The following is a 20,998-nucleotide window of genomic DNA, read 5'->3' as shown; positions in this document are numbered from 1 at the left end:
TTTATTACTTCACTATAACAATTTCATTATTTCCTTATAACAAGCACCAAGTGATTTTTTATGCACATTAAGAGTGTAAGAGAACACAGGATTTTATAATCCGGAGAACAAGTGTAACTTATTCTGAGAGAACTGTTAAGTACCATTAAATACCAATTCACTATCGAAGTTGATACTTGCTCATTTTATGAGACTATGTGAATACTTTTACAAGTGGCATGTAAAACACCTTAAATAAATGCAACCCTCAAATTACTGAGTTCGTATCATCTTTCATTCCCCTTTACTTAGTAATCCTCTAATATACTGTACCTTAAAACAAATATCCTACACACAAATTTCTATTTTTTTTCAGGTATAATTCATTGCACTAAATTCTACCCCCAAATTTCAAAACAAATATCCATGTTTTCCAATTCATCACTTCAATTCTCAATAAGCAATACTGTCTTGCTTATTCTCGCTTATATGTCAAAGTTAGCAGAGGAAGCGAACGTGTTCCTGCCCTTTCTAAAGAGACCCTCTGGGCTGCCAGTCTCTTTCTCACTTATGTCATCAGCTCACTAGAGGAACTGCTTTTATTAATGACACCAACAGCATATTCCGTGGAAACCACTGGTTAGTGTGTGAGTGGTGCCTGTCTACAGTCTACAGGGATTTCGTGCTGGCCCATGAAAATGGTTCTGCTGCTTAGCAGAGTGGTTTTGAACTGTGCCACATGTGTAAGAAAGCTGTAAATCACTGGCCTAGTCCACAGTGGAAAATTCAGCTGACATTTTTCGGGCATCATCTTACCAAGTCACTTAGAACACTGCTGTGCACAGGACCACACTGACCTTTGTGAAACATTCTGACTCCTGGGTTTATATGCTGGTCTACCTTCTAGTTTCCTACTTGGGATCCTTTCGAAATCTCTAATGCAGGTTGGAAATGATCACTTGGGACAAGAACTCAGTATTGAACATAGGTAAATGAATATACATGATAACCTTTCAGCATCTGTATTGCAAACCAGAATGCCTAAAATGAGAGAAAGACAAAGGGAGAAGGGGAGAGAGAGAGAGAGAGGAGAGAGGAGAGAGGTGCCTGCCATAGAGGCAGACTGGGGTAGTGGGTGGTCAGGAGGGGTGGGAGGGAAACAGGGGACACTGGTGCTGGGAAATTACACTGGAGGAGGGATGGATGTTGGAACGCTGTATGACTGAAACCCAATCATGAGCAGCTTTATAATGCTCTATCATGTGCTGATTCCATAAAGTAAAAAAAAAAAATAACAATACTGAAAAAAATCTCTAATGCAGGGCTTCTCAACGCTTTGTTGACTGTACCTTCCTTCTGACCTTGTTCCCTTTGCAATTTGCATCTGGAGCCCTTGGAATATCCTGGGGACATAAGGCCCCTGGCTGAAAATATTTAGTCCACTACACAAATGGGACCATTTAATATCTGCAGGCCAGAACTGCAGACTGGGGGTGAAATTTCCAGTTTGAAATACTCTTTCATATACTCTCTAGATGGGACACTGCAAACTGGTGGGCACCATTAACACTAATGTCTATAGAATTTTATATCTGAATTGTTTCCCTCATAACTAGCAGAAAAATCAATCTCTCTCTCTCTCTCTCTGTCCCCTGTCCCCATCTGAATAAACCTTCTCTCTCCTCTCCTCTCCTCTCCTCTCCTCTCCTCTCCTCTCCTCTCCTCTCCTCTCCTCTCCTCTCCTCTCCTCTCCTCTCCTCTCCTCTCCCCTCCCCTCCCCTCCCCTCCCCTCCCCTCCCTTTCCCTCCCCCCCCCTCTCTCTCTCTTCCCCGCCCCCCCTCATCTGAATAAACCTTGTCCAATTTGCCAATGATCTGCCCTCAGAAGAGGGGCTCCCCCTTCAGGTAACACATCCCTTGTGTGTCTCAATTCACAGCGCCATCTACCAGACTCCTACAAGCATAAGGATTCCTGTCACAGGTTCTTTCTCTGTGCTTGCTCCCACAGTCCAAAAGTCATCTATGTTTTAATATAGTTAAAATCATTCATCCCAATTTCTTGCCTGTCCCAGCAATCTCCCAAGGATATTTCATTTCCCCATATTAGATATTTGAGGGCATCATTTTCAGCCCTTCTTTCTTAGCTTCTAGCCCAATTCCCGTCCCTAATTTCTAGGAAACTACTTGATTGTACTTTTGAAACATTATGAACTGATGTTCATCTCTCATTTTCTCACCAACAATGGCTCCTTATCTCCTTAGAGCCTTGACTCCCTCCCTCCTTGCATCCCCCTCCCCCCCAGCTTTCTCATCTGGTAGTTAGAGTAACCTTTTTTAAAAAAAGCCCCTGTCATGTCATGCCTGTCAGTGGCTTGGGCCTGGAGGACTGCCTCAGCAACAGGGCCCGCACTGCAGGACTGAGGCTCTGAGTTGGGTCTCAGCACCAAGCTGTACCTGTGCATGCAATCATGGCAATAATAGCCGTGATCTCCAGGAACCTCACGCGGTGCATGCGAGCACCACAACCAAGGGTGCAACCTCTGGCATCACGGCATTAGAAAGGGAAAACAAAACTTGTTTTTAAAAAAAACAAACCACAACACAAAACAGCTATGAGATTTTATCCTATCTGGTTCAATTGTCTAACTTCTCATATTCCCATATCAGTCATTATCAACTAGTGATGCTGGCATCTTTTAAACAGGTGAAAGTCAACACAATTTGGTTCCCACGGCCTTTTCCCAGCCTAGGTAATTCACTCTTTCTCCGAGTTCAGCGTCAATTCCTCATAGTTCAGATGAGAATTAACTTCCTCAGAAAATCCTTTTTCTGAATTTCCAATGTTAGGCAGGGGCTTTCAGTAGCCCTCTAGTCTTGTAATCATAATTAAATGTATATGAAATCCTCCCCCCTGCAACATATACATACCCTAACTCTAAGTTCAATAATGGTAAGATCTGTCTAGTTTATATTATATCAATACATTTTGCGATCGATAGTAGCATAGTTCAATAAATATATGTATCTCCAATGTCTTTTAGCTTTATTGATTCTAATGCAAATCATTCTGCTCAATAAATATTTTACTCCTGTGGTAATATAATGATGGCTGAATATATAGAGAACAACTAATTTTACTATAAGGTAAAATAAAATGATTAAAATTCTAGTATTTGGCTGTTTTTTGAACAATAAAAACTGCAACGTCAACCTTCTTCCTTCCTTCCTCTACATTATTTGGGAACAAAACCATGAACTTAGTCACTAAGTTTTCCAGAATAGTTTAACCTTTTTCCAAAATCTGGACAACTGGAATTGAAGGTCTACAAACATTAGAGTATTACCTCACTTAGGTGTGCATGTCCACTTGAGTTCACCATTTGTAATATGATACTCACAAATGTTCACTGTTAGCCTATATTCCAGTAATGTAAACCAATAAAACAAGTGATTATCTCAAATTTCCCTCTTTTGAGAGAAACCAGAGACACAATTAACCTCAACATTTTTTTTTGTCTTAATAAATTCTTGCTATTATAAGGGAGATATAAGACCCTTTTTTCTTTTTGCAATTAGAGAGCTGATTATCTTGGCATGGGCACTAAAATACAAAATCTTACTATTATGGTAAAGGACATAAAAAATTACAAGCTTCCCATTATAAAATTATAGTTACAGATAAGCCACAACAATGCAAAGGACATCAATGACCTTTACATACAATATGATATGCTGCATATTTGGAAGTTGCTGAGATGATAGATATTAGAGGTTTTGTTTTTTTTTTTTAACTGCCTCTCTTCATTGTTGCAGTTGTGTTGGCCAGAGAGTGCACTAGAGCTTGGTTGTGGCACTCACACACTTCTCTCTGTGGGGGTTGTAGGTGGGGAGTCACACGCCAGACTGCAGTGCCTACACAGTCACCATGCTCACTGAGGTCTGGGCTCTTCTGGTTGTGATGCCCGCACAGGAGCTTGGCAGGGGTCACACTCCTGCACTCTTGGAGTCAGACTTTTGGTTGTGACACAACAACTGTCTGTGGTAAGTACAACTGTATATTTTGTTTCAGTGCTTGAAAGGTCTGCATCCCTTTGTGTGATGCACACATGCGCATGCACACACACACACACACACACACACACACACACACACCCTTTCTAGATGTGGTTTGGACAGAAATCATCTGTGAGCACAGAAGATTTCAGACAGCAGAGGTCAAATGGGAGAGCCACTGGGCCTGCCTTGGCACATGGGGGCACTGGAAATTTGACCTTATGGCTGGACATTCAGAAAGTAGGTTCTCTTAGCCACTGCCTTTTCCTTTACTGGCATTAGACATTTTCATGATAACTAAAGATACTGTCAGTAATGCTGCACAGACACAGATGCTACTAAATTGACTGTGGTCATCATTTTGCAACATACACAAAGAACAAGTCACTCACTGTGATGTACACCTTAAAATGCACCTACTGAAAAAGAGTATTATGTACATTGTAAGGTGTACATTGTGATGTACACCTTAAAATGCACCTACTGAAAAAGAGTACTATGAAAATATGGCAGATAGAAAGTGGTGAATTGCTTTTTATAGTAAGTACATGCAACAGGAGAAAGAAAAAAACAGTAAACAATAACTAATCAAATAAATAATACTTTAGTATAATCTTGCAGGATGGGCATGACATATGTAAATGAAGTGTTGTAGTAAGACTAGTTTGAGAAGGAAAAGAATAATGAAAATTAGATAGACCGAAAAAGAGCTCTTCCCCACCATGGGCAGAAGACATATTACTAAGGAATAGCTGGTTCAATAAGATAAATCCAAGACATGAGTAAAATCATAGACAAACATCTTTATTGGAATACTCTACATTGCAGAGCTTCCTAAACTGACTTGGTTTACTGCCCTCTTTTCAGGGAAAACAAAAAACAAAAAAACAAACACCCAGCACACCACTGGGAATCCCGAATTAACAAACAGAAAGCACCGCACAGTGGTATCTGAGGACTTCAGAGGACTTACTGTCCTCTGGATGATAAATAACTGAACCCCCTACCCCATCCTGGGAGTGCTAACACCCACTTTGGAAACACTCTTTTAACAGGTTATAAAATACTTCCAAACATTTTGTGCTTACTTGGTCCTTCCAAAAACCTTTAATTTAGGCACATCATGTTTTATTCATGCTAAAACTCAGATAGTAAGATTGGGTCAATGTAAATACCGTGGACACTGTTCAGTTTGATCTTTTCTGGGGTCTAACCAATGGCAGTGCTCGGGGACCAAGCATTGCAGGAGACTGAATCTGAGGTCCCCAGATGCAAAGCCAGTGCTTCAGCAGTTTCCCTAACATTAGTTCTCATTTTGGCTTTCAATCCAGATGACACTCTATCTCCCCCAATTTTTTTTTTCATGCTTTTGTCCTAATTTCACATGGTGTCTTCTTTCACCAACATTTTTCCCTCTTCAGATCCAGTTTCAAAAGTTTACTCCTTATACTCTCCCAGGCAATGCAACAGTTCTGTAAGTTATTTAACAGTTATTCAAGTCAGGCACTATGGTAACAATGCTAGGAATAACAACACAAAAAAAGGTAGATGTGAATTTTGGAGTCCAAAGTGAAAACTTGGTAATAATTTCCCTCATTAAATGTGATAAAATTATTTGAAGTTCATAATGTTTTCTTCATCCTGCTTCGGATTTTAAAATTCTAGCTTTGTAAAGATTAGTTAATAGCATTAAAAACATAAAATGATTCATTCAGGGTCATGCTGTGTAGTAGTAAACTCTGCCACTCAATTCAGGGCTTCCTTGGTAAGCTTCAATTAGTACATGTAACTCAATTAGCAGACATAATTTGCGACTTATATGAGAATATATGAAATAAGAGAAAATGGGGCTTTAAAAGGTCAGCTACTTAATGTGTATTAAAGACAGGATATACTCTGGTAGATAGGTACAAAGAGGAACATTTTGAAAGTAAATGAATAAATTGCTTTGGAAAACTTAATTTGCCTCCTTTTGTAATTTTTAAAAAACAGAACAGATTTTCATTGGTTTGCAATAATTTAATTGTATGCAAAGACTTTACTGGGTAATTTGCATCAAAATAATTTTAGAGGGCTCTTCCATTTCCATTATCATAGAATAAACAGTGTAGACTTTCAAAACTACTTTGAACTCGTATATAAAGTTTAAAAAACACTTTAACCTGAACTGGGTTCATTATAACAAAGACACTTAATTTTTTTTTTCCAAAAAGCAAAATAAATCACACAACATGTGATTTTATTCCACACTATTTCCAAAGCAACTCAGCAGATAGGCACAAGGAATATTTAGAAGAAACTGTTGGCAGTTTTCACTTAAAATGAATTTGCTTGTTTTCTTTAAAATAAAGAATGCTAGCTGTTAAGTATTACTTTTGAAGGAAAATTTCAAGATGTCAATATTTTTGAGATCTTTTCTTTTGGCTGATTAGACATCCTTTCTGGGAAACAGGAATTATAAATAAGAACTTTTACTTTTGTCCCTGGCCTCTAAGTTCCTGTTTTGTAACTCAATGGCTGAGAATCACTGACTCCTGCAAATTTTGGCCACTAGAGCCAGTTTTAAATCCTTTTGTATTTGCTAACACTGAAGAATGACTGGTTAAAAAAACATCACTCCATAAGCTAGACCTGAACCAGGGTTCTCATACTGAGTGCACGTAAAAATCAAAAGAGGATGTAACAAAAGAGGGGTCAGAGAAATAAATCAGGGGCTAGACTGTCTCCTTTGCATGAAAGATCCCTAGCACCAAATGGTCCCTGAGCACTAAACAAAGATCCTGAGCCCCCGAATAACACAAAACAAAGGAGATATTAAAAACAAAACAAAACAAAACAAGAATGCTTCCCCAAACTATGGAAAATGTGATGTAAATTATTTCCTAATGGCATATCGGGACGCTAGCTAGCTAGAAAGATACTATATTACTTGTTTCTAATTCTTCCTCTTGGGTTTTCTCTTGAACCCTTCCTAGTCAAAAGTTTGCCACCAGCAAGTCTGCAGTTGCTAAAAGACTTCTTTTTGGTTAAGGGCAAAGTTTTAGATGTCATCTTAAATGACTCTGTAGCACTGTAGTCCCGTTGGTTGTTCATCGATTTGCTCGAGCGGGCACCAGTAATGTCTCCACTGTGAGACTTGTTACTGTTTTTGGCATATCGAATACGCCACGGGTAGCTTGCCAGACTCTGCCGTGTGGGCGGGATACTCTCGGTAGCTTGCCAGGCTCTCCGAGAGGGACGGAGGAATCAAATCCAGGTCGGCTGCATGCAAGGCAAACACCCTACTGCTGTGCTATTGCTCCAGTCCTAAAATGACTCAATGAGCATAAAAAACTGAACCCTTCCTACACTTGCAATGGTCACGCTCTTTTAGTGTCCTGCTTATAAAGATTTGGTTTCTGGGGCTCCATGGGGCTTCTTTTCTGTCCTTTACTCGTATTCATTCTTGTTTTGGGTTTGGGGCCAGACCTGACGGTGTTCAGGGCTTACTCTTGGCTCTGTGCTCAGGGATCTCCGGGCATCATAACGGGTGCCAGGGACTGACCTCAAGTCAGCAGCATGCAAGGTTATGCATCCTACACGCCGTACTGTCTCTCAAGCCAGTAAGAATAAATATGTATTTATTCATATCTCCTGAGTAGGGGCTGCCAGACTTGAGTTCTTGGACTTCTCATGTTCTCTTTCAATACCTTAGCTTGATGATATCAGCTACTCACGTGGTCTTTAAATACCACTCCCTCAGCCAACTTTCCTTGTCTCAGGCCTCTGAGCAACTGCATATATCCTCAGCAACAGCTCACTTTTACATTTGACAGTTCAAAATACACTAAGTTCAAAATTAACTCATCTTACTTCAATAGATTTTTCTCTCTACTTTGCAGCAAAAGTAACCACATTCTTGTAGCTGTTTAAAACCCATACCCTTGGAGCCTATTCTAAGTCTGCTTATTTTTGTTACACCCTACCAATGAATCAACTAAGTTGTCAGTTCTACATTCAAAATATATCGAGTCAAACCACTTCTCTCTACATCTGATATAACAATCTGCTCTGTACCAAGAGTACTTCTCATTTTGACTAATAATGTATTAATGGATTTCTCCAATTCCATCATTACCCATTAGAGTAAAACTATTAATATTTTAATATATATGTATGTATGTATGTATATATATATATATATATATATATATATATCAGTGATATTCTATCAATTCTGCTTGACATTTTCCTTCCAGCTCTCACCTTTTGTCACTTTGCTCACCCACTCTGGAATTCAGCTAGTCTTACTATTCTAAAATCTGAGTACAAAGATTTATGATGTCAAATCCTATGTGACTTCTCTCACCTCTTCTCTCGAAATCTGCAGGATTTATTCCCTGCTTTTCAAGACCTCATTAATATGGTGCGGTTTCAGTGAGATCTTCTTCAACCATGTCATTTAAATTGTTGTATCTATGGGGGTGGAGCTATAGTACAGTGGGTAGGGCGTTTGCCTTGCATGTGGCCGACCCGGGTTCAATTCCCGGCATCCCATACGGTCCCCTGAGCACTGCCAGGAGTAATTCCTGAGTGCAAAGCCAGGAGTAACCCCTGTACATCACTGGGTGTGACCCCAAAAAAAGCAAATAAATAAATAAATTGTTGTATCTATACTTTAAACTTCTCTATGATGTTTGTGATCTAACACATAAAACCACACTGTCTGTCTCCACTGGTGGAATGGAATTCTCACAAATGGGAAGATTTGAATCCATTGTTGTGTATCCAATGCTTAGAACAGTGACATGTATTCAATGCTTAGAACAGTATTTGGACATGAGAGGTTAACAAATATCTGGTGAATAAATGAACAGATGGTAGGTTCTGGAACCCTCACTCGCTCCTTTCTTGGTACTTTAAAGAATTCTGAAACTAGATGTCCTGCACTGCACTAACAATTAAACTGTATTAAACTTGAACACTTGTCATCCCCTGGGATGAAATTGTAAAATACCACTGGGTACTTAGATTCCAAGTGGTATGACATTCATGTGCACAGTGGGTAGGGGATTTGCTTTGCACAAGGCTGACCTGGGATCGATTCCTCTGCCCCTTTCAGAGAGCCCGGCAAGCTACCGAGAGGATCTCGCCCGCATGGCAGAGCCTTGCAAGCTACCTGTGGTGTATCCAATATGCCAAAAACAGTAACAAGTCTCACAATGGAGACGTTACTGGTGCACACTCGAACAAATCAATGACAAAGGATGACAGTGATACAGTGACAGTGAAACTTGAATACACAGTTTGACTTGGGTTTGTAGGAAAGGATTGAGTGAACATGGAAGACAATTTACAGCATTTATTTCTAACTTTATAAAATAGTGACCCAAAACAGATTAATAATCTCTGTGGTAACACTGCATAAATTAACCACATATATAATACTTATTACTTAAATTTCCCCATGAATATTATGCAAAAATCCAAAATCTATATGTAACTTACAGATAAAATCTACAATAATCTTAGTAAATATATTTAACAAATATATTATCACTATGATTTGAATATAAGTATTTTAAAGATACATGCATTTGTAATATTTAGTGAATAATTGTATATTTTCATAGCAACTATAATTGCATGAAACAAGTTTTAAAGAATAAGTAAAATATACTGAAAATCTTTTTTTTTTTTGTTCTTTTTGCAGAGGAGCTCACACCCAGTGATGCTCCGGCATTACTCCTTGCTTGCACTCAGACAGAAATCACTCCTGGTGGTGCTCGGCAGACCATAGGGCATGCTGGGGTTCCCTACCTGGTGTACTCTCTCTGGCAATACAACAAAACTCTTAACTGTAACAATACCTTAATATTTAAATTTAATTATTTTTATAGCAATATTTGGATTATACATTCAAATTACCTTCCAAAATAAAATTACAATATGGATATTAACTGTCTGATACTAAACCTACAGTAAGGAAAAAACCTGGTATCTTCTTCTAGATGTATATATGAAAAATGTATATACAGTCCTATGAAATAATTATATCATTTCATTAAATTTAGAGATTCATTTTGCTAAAAAAAGATAATCTCACATACCTTTCAGATTCTCCAACTGCCTGAATTAATTTTTCATTTATTACATAAACATTTTGTGCACACTGCTTAATATATCAATACTAATACACAATATATTTATTAAATGAATTTTTCCTGAACTACCAAGTAGAAAATGATTATGTCTTTATCTTCCTATTGTGAATCTTCTGAGATAAGAATCTCATACAAAATGATTGCCCAAATCAGGAAATTTAATACATGCGAATATATTCTCTCTTGATCCACAGTCCTTTCTACCTAGTTCAAATTTAAAAGTGTACAAAATCTGTCATGCTATTTAATCTGGAAAATCTTTGCTAGTATTTCTCGATCTTAACATTAAAAATAATTTAGTCCAGTCCAGTGAAGTCTATGAGTTTGGATTTGTCTGATTTTTCTCATGATTAAGTTCAGGCATTTAGTCATAGTATGAGGCTTATCCATCAAATGGTCTCAATATTGACATGTCTGTTGACTGGTTGCAGACTTGTCAGGTAAATTTCCCCATACAGATTTACTATTCTCCCTGTAAAAATAATAGCCAAGGGCTGTACAGAGAGTGTAAGATGTTAGGCAGGGGAACCCAGTTCAATTCCCACCAGCACAGAGTCCCTTAACACTGTAGGACTCATCTATGGGCACAGAGTTAGGAGTCAACTTTGAGCACAGCTGAGTATGGACAGAACACCAAATAAAATTAAATAAGCTTAAAGCACTATATACTTGTTCTGTCTGGACATAGTCCCCTGGGCACTGCTGGGACAACCCCTGAGCACAGAGATGGGAGTAACCCAAACACTACTTGTTGTGATCCCAAAACAAAAATCAGCAAAAAGCTGAGAAGAGATATAAGCGATTAATATAAATTACTATTCTTTATCAAACTTCCTACCAACCTTAAAATTCATGAATGATTTTCTGACTTCATCATTTCTGTACTAATTATATTACTGCCAGAAAGTACTGTCTCTGTTCATTAGTTTATTTAATTGTACAGACCACAGAGGACCCATGCACAGGTAATTTTATTTAATGGGTTAACCAACTATTAATATCCTTATTTTGATGTTCAAATTCTCTATTAATATCCTTATTTTGATGTTCAAATTCTCAGCAAGTTGAGTGCTATTATCACATAAACATTACTTTACTTTCTGCCATAAGGAGGTCCTATTTCATCTAGGATTTTCGATAATCCAGCCCTAGAGTCACTTCTTCCTACATGTAGATTTATTTTTAAGGGTGACTGGTACTGAGAATCCAAAATCAGGCTTGAGGAGCCACACTGCTCCCCGAACGCATTCCAGTACATACAGAAACTATGTTTATGTGGCATAAACTTAAGTCCATGTAGATATGCTGTATTTACACAAATATATTCATATATTATACAAATATCTCTATATAAAAATCCTACTTACATATGTTGACTATTAAAGAATGCAGAAATTAGGTGCGCCATCACCCCACACAACTGAAAGTCTGAATATAACCTCTGACTACGCCCAAAATTAATTACCAATTATGTACTGTTGACTGGGAGTCTTATCACTAACACAGTTCATTATCAAATGTTTTGTATGTTATTACACATGATATTGCAATAATGCTAAAGAAAATAAATTGCTATTAAATCAGTATCTGCATCAATATTGTTTTCTGGTAAAAGAGCTGTAGGTGTTATGTGTACCTAACTTATTTACTGCAAGCAGAGCAATGCAACTTAAGTGGGTATCTAAGGTCAAGCATTCATATGTATATCTACTTACTGAATTTAAGAGCATGAATTATTAATCTGGAAATCTCTATTTCAATAAAATCCTATAATACAATCTAATTGTATGCCATTTTATATTACAACTATTTTCTCTAGAAGAAAACTGGCTTTCTTGGTGTATTGTTTGATGTGTTTATTCCTTAGGAAACAATGTAAGCAGTTTTGGAACTGCTAAACTAATTTACCAAGAAAAGAAAAAAAAATACTACAAAACAGTATTTTATACTGGTTGGTAAACTGGCATACCTTGAGATGAATAAATCCTAAAAGTATAATCTGATGAGTTTTAAAAAACACATACTATCTATAAAAACATACAATCAAAATAAAACATTTCTAGTTCTGCAGAAAATTCCTTTCCAGATCAATTTCCCTTTGCCACAAAAAAGCTTTTACCCCATTTCCTTCACTGGAATGAATTTCCCTACTGTAGTATAATACATGAAGGGAATCATAAGTTTATAACAATATAAGTCTTCATTTGCTCAGCATAATGTCTATAAGATATTATGATATTCTACACAGCATATCAGTTCCTTTTTATATCTAAATACCCCCACAATTTGTTTTATCAGTTTCTCCACTGACAAACATCAGGGTTGTTTTCAACTTCAGGCTATTATGAATAAAGTTCTTATGAGCACTCTTAAACAAATCTTTTTTCTGGACATATGTTTTTATTTCTCTTGGATAAATATCAAGGAGGAATTTCTGGGTAGAAGGGTAGGTGTATGTTTAGCTTTATAAAAATCTGCCAAAACTTTCCCCAAAGTGGTTATAACATCTACGATCTCCACCAAGCTATGTATGAAAGCACTTATTGTTTTATATTCTAGTCAATATTTGATGTGGCTTGTCTTGATTCATTTTTTTAAAAAAGTCTCCTTGTCCTACTGATAACTAATTTGTTAAAAATTTCCGATTATGGTTCTGGATTTTCCTAATATTTTCTTTTACTTTTATCAATTCTTATTTCATATAGACAGATCACCAGTGCACATTTTCCACCACCAAAACCCCCTGTATACGCGCCCCCCCCCTCCCACAGCCTCCCCCTACCCGTGTGGCAGATTATTTTCATATTACTTTTTCTCTACTTTGATTACACTCAAAATTTTGACATCAGACCCACCATTATTGTTCGGGATTTTCCCCAACACTCAGACCTGCCAAAAAAGGCAACATTAGACAATTTGTTTTCTATTGCTGATTATGAATAGCATATGATGTTGCGTGGCTGCAAAGGCGGCTGCGTGATATTGAAATTCTGAAATTTTAATAATTAAATCTAGAGGGATTTCTGCCAAACGCCGCTGGGTTTCGAGATTCGTTTGTGTATCTCTAGGATCATGGCGGTTAAGCAGCTTAATCAGTAGCCGGAGGGGCCGTTCGTGGGCAGCGACTCGGGGTTTCGCTGGGGTGGGCGAAGGGGAGGACAAGGGCCGGCTTCACCTGCATCCTGTGAGGCCCTGCGTGTCTCATCACTGCTGGGCTATACCTGACTGTCCAATGACCTCTGGGAGATGGTGACCACCGAGCTGCCAGGCGGAATAGGCGGAGGGTCAACATCGTTTTCCCATCTGGGGTAGCCCGGGACCGGTAACCTAATGCAAAGTCCAGAGGCATTTCTGCCAAAAGCCGCTGGGTTCTGAGATTCCTTTGTGTGTCTCTGGGACTGTGATCATTAAGTAAAGGGGCTTACTCTTGATCTGTGATCAGAGATCATTCTCCGTGATGTCTAGGGACTTCGGGCCTGAGGACCATATGGGGTACCAGGAATTAAATCACAGTCAGCCTTGTGCAAGGCCAGAGCCTTGGCTTCTATACTATTTCTTCTGATCCCAGAAAAGATTTTTAATAAATTTTGTTCAGCTATGAATTTATGAAATGAAATTATAGGGAAAAATATCAAATAAAACTATAGACAATGTGATAAAATGAGTTATAAGTTCTGTATAAGTAAGCTCACATTACTTTAACCTACAAGAAGAAGAAAATTTGAAATATAGCACAGGCAGAAAGATAGTACAGGAGGTAAGTTCTTGTTCATGGCCAACCCAAGTGCATTTCTGGCACTACATATGGTGCCTGGCGCACTGTCAGAAGTCAGCCCTGAGCAAAGCAAGCACCGAGAACTGCTAGGTGAGGCCTCCTAAACAAACAAAATATAAAAAAGCAAACAAACAAAAAACCCAGTAAACAAAATTTAAAAACCTACAACTTTTGAAATAAAAAACAATCTGGGAGTATGGTGCCACCAGCAGGTCAACGTGTACCTGCAGGGTGAGTGTATCAGCAGCCTGATGGTGCCTTCATACTTCCTGATATCCCCAAATTGCCGTTGTGCCTTTGGGCCAACAACTTGGGGCCAAGTTTACTAAAAAAAAAAAAAAAAAAATTAAATGGCCAAAATTTAGTATGCGGGAGCCACACCCACAAACCACCTCTTGCTCAGCTATACAAGTTCATTTATTGGTCTTATTTCAGAGAACCATAAATCTCAAAAGAGATCAAAAACCGCAATTAGGGCCAGCGGTGTGGCACGCTACAGGTGAACGGGTGTGCCCTGCAGGGCATATGCCAATAGTTTATTTCTCTTTAAAAGACGGAAACAAGGTCCATGATCCAGAGACACACAAAAGAATCTTCGAACCAAGCAGCTCGCTGCAGAGATGTCTCTGGATTTTTAGTCAGGCCAACTTCACCAGGTGCCTCAGACGGCGGTAGGGGTTGTCCCTCCAACCTGTCCCTAAAAACCCCAGTGGCCGCCAACTCACAGAAGCCAATGAGAAGTGCAGGTACTTGGGTTAAGTGATAGCAAACTCCAGGTCTCAAGGGATAGGGGATGGGCCGGTCCCTTTCACCCCCTGTCCCCACGGGACCCTGGAGGTCACACCCACAAACTGTCCCCCAGATGCTACATAAACTCCTTAAGGGCCATGATCCAGAGACACACAAAAGAATCTCAGAACTGAACAGCTCACTATAAAAATTGCTCCAGACCCTAATTATCTGGAATTTTAGAGTTTTGGTAGTGCACGGCCGCTCTTGTGGCTACACAACATCTTTTGCTATTCATAACAAGCAATACAATAGAGAGTATGGGGGAGATTGTCTGCCATAGAGATAGGAGGAAGAACGGGATGGGGGGATACTGGGGACCTTAGTGGTGGAAGATGTGCACTGGTGGAGAGCTGGGTGGTTGATCATTGTATGACTGAAACTCAAACAGGAAAGCTTTGTGACTGTATCTCACAGTGATTAAAAAAGATAAATAAAAAATTTTATTCTTTTTCTGAATAAAAAGAAAAAAGTAATGTGGAATTCACACCCAATTCAATCAGCTTAATCAATGGCTAAATAAATAGCACACCTACATTAAAATCAAAAAACAAAACAAAATACAAAACAATCTGATACTTTTTAATCTGAGATTTTTACTCAGTATGAAAATTTACCTTGAATGTCAAACAAGATTTAATGACTTGGATGAGGATAAGTTTCCTCATCCAAGAATGAGTTTTCCAGGGCCAGATAGCACAACAGATAGGGCATTTACCTTGCATGTGGTTGACCCAGGCTTAATCCCTGGCACCCGTTATGGTTCCTCCCCACCCAGGAGTGGCCCAGGGTACACTATATGGTCTCCCAAAACCCACCTGGAGTAATCCCTGAACAGAGATCGAGAAGTAAGCCCTGAACACTGCTGGGTATGGCTCTAAAACCAAAATAAGTAAATAAATAAAAAATTTAAAAAAGCTTTTTGTCATACCAAGTTACAATCACATCTCTAGTCTCAAATATCTAACACAGAGCCCCCAAACTAGTAAAATAGAAAAAAAAATTCAGATAAGTAGTAAGAAGAGACGTGTGTAAAGATGGTGCTAACAGAGTTGATCCACTAAAACTTTCAGAGTATACAAAGGTGATACAGAGGAGAAGTTTCTACACTCCAGGTTTCAGTATTCTCTGATATTGCTGTCTCAAGAAGACTTGACAATGGCATTGCTTCATACCAGAGTAATGTCTCATCCTGGGGCCATGCAGGATAGTCCAAAGGAGCCAAAACTCAAAACTAGGGAGCAAAGTGGGAGCAGGGCACAGGAAGTTTGAAACAAGGTAAGAACGGGGCATAGCTGGATAAAGATTGCGAAACAATGCCCCAGAGGATGGTTCAGAAATACTTGGGTGTGTATCTGGTTATCTAAAAGATTGGAATGTTAGGTGAAGATAAATGGTAGGGATCCCTGATGTGCTGTCAAAGTGCTAATGCCCAAACCTAAAATAATTAAATCTAGAAATTAACTTCATTCTATATGTAAACATTTTTACAGAACTTTTTGAAGTTTTGATGTATATTTTCACAAATAAGCAAGTACCTTGTAAATCGGTGTCAATTTGTTTTTTGGAAATAGTGGTTAGTCATGATTCTGTAAAAACGCTATCACAGAAATAAATGTTCTTTACAGTACTCAACTCATCAATGTAATATGCCTTGATTAGTCCTATCTGTAGCGCTCTCATTTTCCCTTAGTTTTTCTTGGCTATTATCTCCCCTCCCAGAAACCAAGTTTTCCACGCCAAGGGTAAAGTTCTGATATAGTGAAAACAATGAATTTATAGCACCAAGTTTCTCACTTAGTTTCAATTTGCTCATTTAGAAGATGGATTATATGTTCTACTTATCTAAGAGTGGTTATGAGAAACAAATTGGGAACATGGATATGAAGTATCTTGTAGAATATCAGGTTCTATATTTATCCTACAGTAGACAGACATAAATGACAATACATCTGATGAGGGAAAAAATCAAAAATTCAAAAAATTCTGTCTCTAGTAGTATGCTTATCAATCACTATAGAAATATGAGAATAGTATATGTCTACATAAGTATATATTAAATGCGAACTATATTAGTATATATGCCTACATATACTTAAACTTTATATTAAATATAAGACTTAATATTTAAATACAATTAAATGAAATTCTAAATCTACATTAATACTGTTGATGAGCATTTGCTATGATGCAAATTACCTTTATTACAGTGCAAGATATACTCAAGATTTTAAGTATTACCAAAGACATAATTTAAAAAATAATTTCATCCTTTTTTTTTTTTTTTGCTGCAGTGTTGGGGGTTGAAGTCAGGGCTTCATCTATACAAGAAACAGTTTCTACCACTGAACCATATCAAAGGCTGTTTTCAAAAACATTTTAAAAAGTGGTTGACAGACATCTACATTACATAGTGGACCACTTTACCTTTTTGATGTACAAGCTGTTCTGAACAAATAACGCAATAACAAAAAATCCAATACAGATCACTGGCTAGCGAAACAATAAAGAATGTATACTCACTTCATCAGTGAGCTCGCCAAACACTGTGATGACATCTATTAAAAGACTCGCAGTATAGAAGGACTTGATCATGTTTCTGGAAAAGAAGAGTTGGTGCAGTTTAAATGAAAAGCATTAATATACATCATTAGCTAAGTAGGAATAAATACTCAAATAGCTGCCTTAAATAAAACCAGATTTTAAGAAAACCCAAAACTCCTTTTGTAATGTGTTAGAAGGAAACATTCAAATTCCAGGTGATAGCAAAGTTTTTGATTGGCATAGTTCTGATTCTTAGAAAATATAATCATGATATAATCGAAATCCATATCAACCCAGATGTTTTTTCTTTGCATTTAACTATCATAAAATAGCAAATTATTTGAATTAGCAGGATTGGCAATCTTTTAAATCAACATTATTGAACCAGGCTATTTTTGGCTAAAATCAACTTAGATTTGACTAAATGTTAAAGAATGGCTAATTAGGAAATATTTACTGAGAAAACGAATCTGCCCTGGGAGTTCTTCTTTCAGTCATATTTTTCTAAAATGACAGGATCTCACTTGTAACCCAAAATCATTCACAGTTTCTATAAGTAATTAAAAAAGAAATCTGTCATTAATCAGGAAGTCAGAAAGTGTTCAAGAGAAAATGGAAAATTCTGGTATAGAGTAATTATTTATTTTTTTTTTAAAAAAGCCTTTACTTACTTGTGAAAATGCCCAGCACGATCTTCATTGTCTGCATACAAAAACATTTTCAAAGCATAATTTTCCAAATGGGCACAACCTACTATTTCTTGAGTAATAGCTTCATTATCACCCAACTGTTTCTTAAGCTAAAACAAAATCAGATGAAAAGAGTATTAGTTGTGATCACTAAAGTATATGCTGAGTAGTCATTTTAAATAAATTTACACTAATTGCTTTAAAAGATGTCAACAATATAGTGTGAGAAAAATCTTTTTTCTGCCTCATTTTTTATTTGAAATGAAATTCAACAATGACAAAATTTTGGAGAAACACATTCCTGATAGCCCTCAAACCTTAGTTTCTCTAAAGCCCAAAATACCAATAATAAGATGTTCAAGTATCTATGTATGTTCAGGTATCCTAAAAGAAGAATTGGGGAATTCTTTCTTAACCAATTGACTATTTTTCTTCTTTTTTTGTTTTCAAAAATTAATTAACAAGTTTTAATTTGTCTTAATTTCAATTTTTACAGTCAATTTGAACTACAATAACATGAAACAAGATATGCATGTGGTATGTATAAAGTTTCATTTATGCTTACAACTCAAAAGTATGATACAAATAAAAACAACTATGTCAATTTTCTCTTCAGATTCAATACATGGTGGACTCCTAAGGAAGAACTGACAGTATATACATGTACAATAATGGCATTATAATGGCATTTTACATATTAAACAGAAAACAAATAATCAGTGTTGAACTTACAGCTTCTAACTGATCCATTAGCTTTGATAAAAATTTACGACATTCAGGAGTTTTACTATCAATCTTCATTCCAGTTTGCATAGCATATAAGCGGCCTACCAAAAAAAAAGGAGAGAAAAAATATTATTTTTCTTTGCATCTATACTGTGAGCTGTACTACGACTATGTGCCGCCCGGGAAGGGATTTTCCCTCTCCACCCTGTTTTTCTGCTCGGAAAATGGTGGCAGTGGCATCATCCAAGTGGCGAGAACCACCCCCTAGAACTTCCACCCAGATGTATGAATTTTACAATATTGTGGCTCATAGAGGATCATGGGAAGGGGGCGGTACCAGCACGCCCTCGGCCCAGATAAGATCCAGAGCTGCTGCTCTCGAAACAGACCCTCTGCTCCTAAAGACTATGATCCAAGAGGTCTTCTAACCCATTTTGGCACCCAGAGCAGCTTCTTACAGAGATGCATCTAGACTGTGAACTGAACTAAAATAACAGAAATCCAAAACCTTATAGAATCTTCATTCTCAGCGATGAAAATAAATTACTAAATGATGCCTTTTCAGCAGGCCTGATCTTGGGGGAAAATTCCAAACAATAATAGTGAGTTCTCTATTGAAATATTGAATGTATTCAAAGTATAGAGAGAATAAAACGAAGATCATTAGCTACTTAGGTGGGGGCTTGGTGGGAGGGGGGTATATTGGGGTTCTTGGTGGTGGAACATGTGCACTGGTGAAGGGATGGGGGTTCAATCATCATATGACTGAGACTTAAACCTGAAAGCATTGTATTTTTTTCACAGTGATTCAATATAATAAAATAAAATTTTTTTAAAAAAAGAATTTTAAGAATGGTTTCTTATGAATCACTTTCTGTAGAATATCCTATTTTACTATGTTCTGGCTGCTCTGAACTAACTTGCCAATTCTGTTTTTCTAAATTGCCCAAAGAAAGATTTGTTTAAAGATTTGTCTCATTTTTCTGTCAGAGTTAAAAAACACTTGGGAAAAACGTGAAGTTCAAAGCATCAAGAAAAAAAAATTTGTAGTTTTTAAAAAATTTAACATTATTTTAAATAGAAAATAAATGTTCATAAAATAGAAAAATGAACTTCACTTATATTAATGGTTATAAAGTTGATAGTTTTCTCTTTAGCCTACTCAGATGCAAGGATGATGTTTCTCTTCAGATTTCTGATATGTAAGACTTATGATCTTTGTCATATATATAGCCTAGATTGTATAATGTATTGTTTATGGTATTGTCTATTGTGATAGTTAAAACTAGCATTAAAGACAATATGAAAAAAATATTTTTTCTTTTCTATGACTGAATACATGTAAGTTATATGTTTTATCTAAATGAATTTCAGGTAATATTATTTTAGGTTTTCATTTATTTATTTTTCTCTTTCCACTTTTTTTTTTTTTAAGTAAAGCATAGTGATTTATACTCTCGGTAGCTTGCCAGGCTCTCCGAGAGGGATGGAGGAAGTGAACCCAGGTCAGCCGCATGCAATCAAATGTTCTACCCACTGTGCTATCGCTCTCGCCTGCATGGCAGACCATGGCAAGCTACCCATGGCATATTCGGTATGCCAAAAACAGTAACAACATGTCTCATAATGGAGACGTTATTGGTGCCCACTCGAGCAAATCAATGAGCAATGGGATGACAGTGATATGGTGATTCATAAATTCATAGTTGAGTCTTAGACATTCAATTTTGCAGTCCAGGTCCTACCATCACTGTCCCTTCCCTCCACTAATGTTGGCAGGTTCCCTCCCATGTCCTGTTCAACTTGCTGTGTCCAGCCTGTCCTCTTGACGGCACCTTTTTGAGTTTGGTTGTTAAAGTGTCTCTTGATTTCAGTTCTGTTGACTCTGCAGTTTGGCTACTTGGCTCTATCATTCCTTAACATCACCTTTGTACCTGACTCCCCTGACCTGGCCCCTAAACTATGACCTGACCCCCTTCTCGAGGTGCCCATTCCCCTAAACTATATATTTGAAGCTGAACGTGCTGTCTCTTCTCTGCCTCCCTTCCACTCTCTTTCCTTTTCCTTCCTAGTCTCTGGGGTCAGGTTGATCTGCGCATCCTCCTGTAAAACACTGCATCCAATTATTTTATCAGTGACATCATCCTAGGTTTATCCTTCTTCTGGCTTGTTTCATTTAACATTATGTCTTCCAGTTCCATCCACGTTGGCGAAAATTGCATATCTTCTTGACCTGCTTAGCTGTTGTTGGACATCAAGGTTGATTTCCAATCTTGGCTATTGTACTCAGTGCTGCAGTGA

General features: G+C 37.5%; 1 protein-coding gene across 1 annotated transcript in view; it reads right to left on the bottom strand.

The window, feature by feature from the left end:
- The window catches only part of VTA1 (vesicle trafficking 1), a 60,114-nt gene that overhangs the window by 20,286 nt on the left and 18,830 nt on the right, over positions 1-20,998 (bottom strand). Inside the window, exons 2-4 of the mRNA XM_055137087.1 lie at positions 18,704-18,798; positions 17,954-18,081; positions 17,262-17,337 (exon numbers count right to left, since the gene is read on the bottom strand). Coding sequence (XP_054993062.1) covers positions 17,262-17,337; positions 17,954-18,081; positions 18,704-18,798 — 299 coding nt within the window. The remainder of the gene's footprint in view (positions 1-17,261; positions 17,338-17,953; positions 18,082-18,703; positions 18,799-20,998) is intronic.

Source organism: Sorex araneus, chromosome 4 (assembly GCF_027595985.1).
Source record: "Sorex araneus isolate mSorAra2 chromosome 4, mSorAra2.pri, whole genome shotgun sequence".
Classification (NCBI taxonomy): domain Eukaryota; kingdom Metazoa; phylum Chordata; class Mammalia; order Eulipotyphla; family Soricidae; genus Sorex; species Sorex araneus.
Note: the sequence above shows the minus strand (reverse complement) of the source record. Positions and strands in the feature narration are given on the sequence as shown.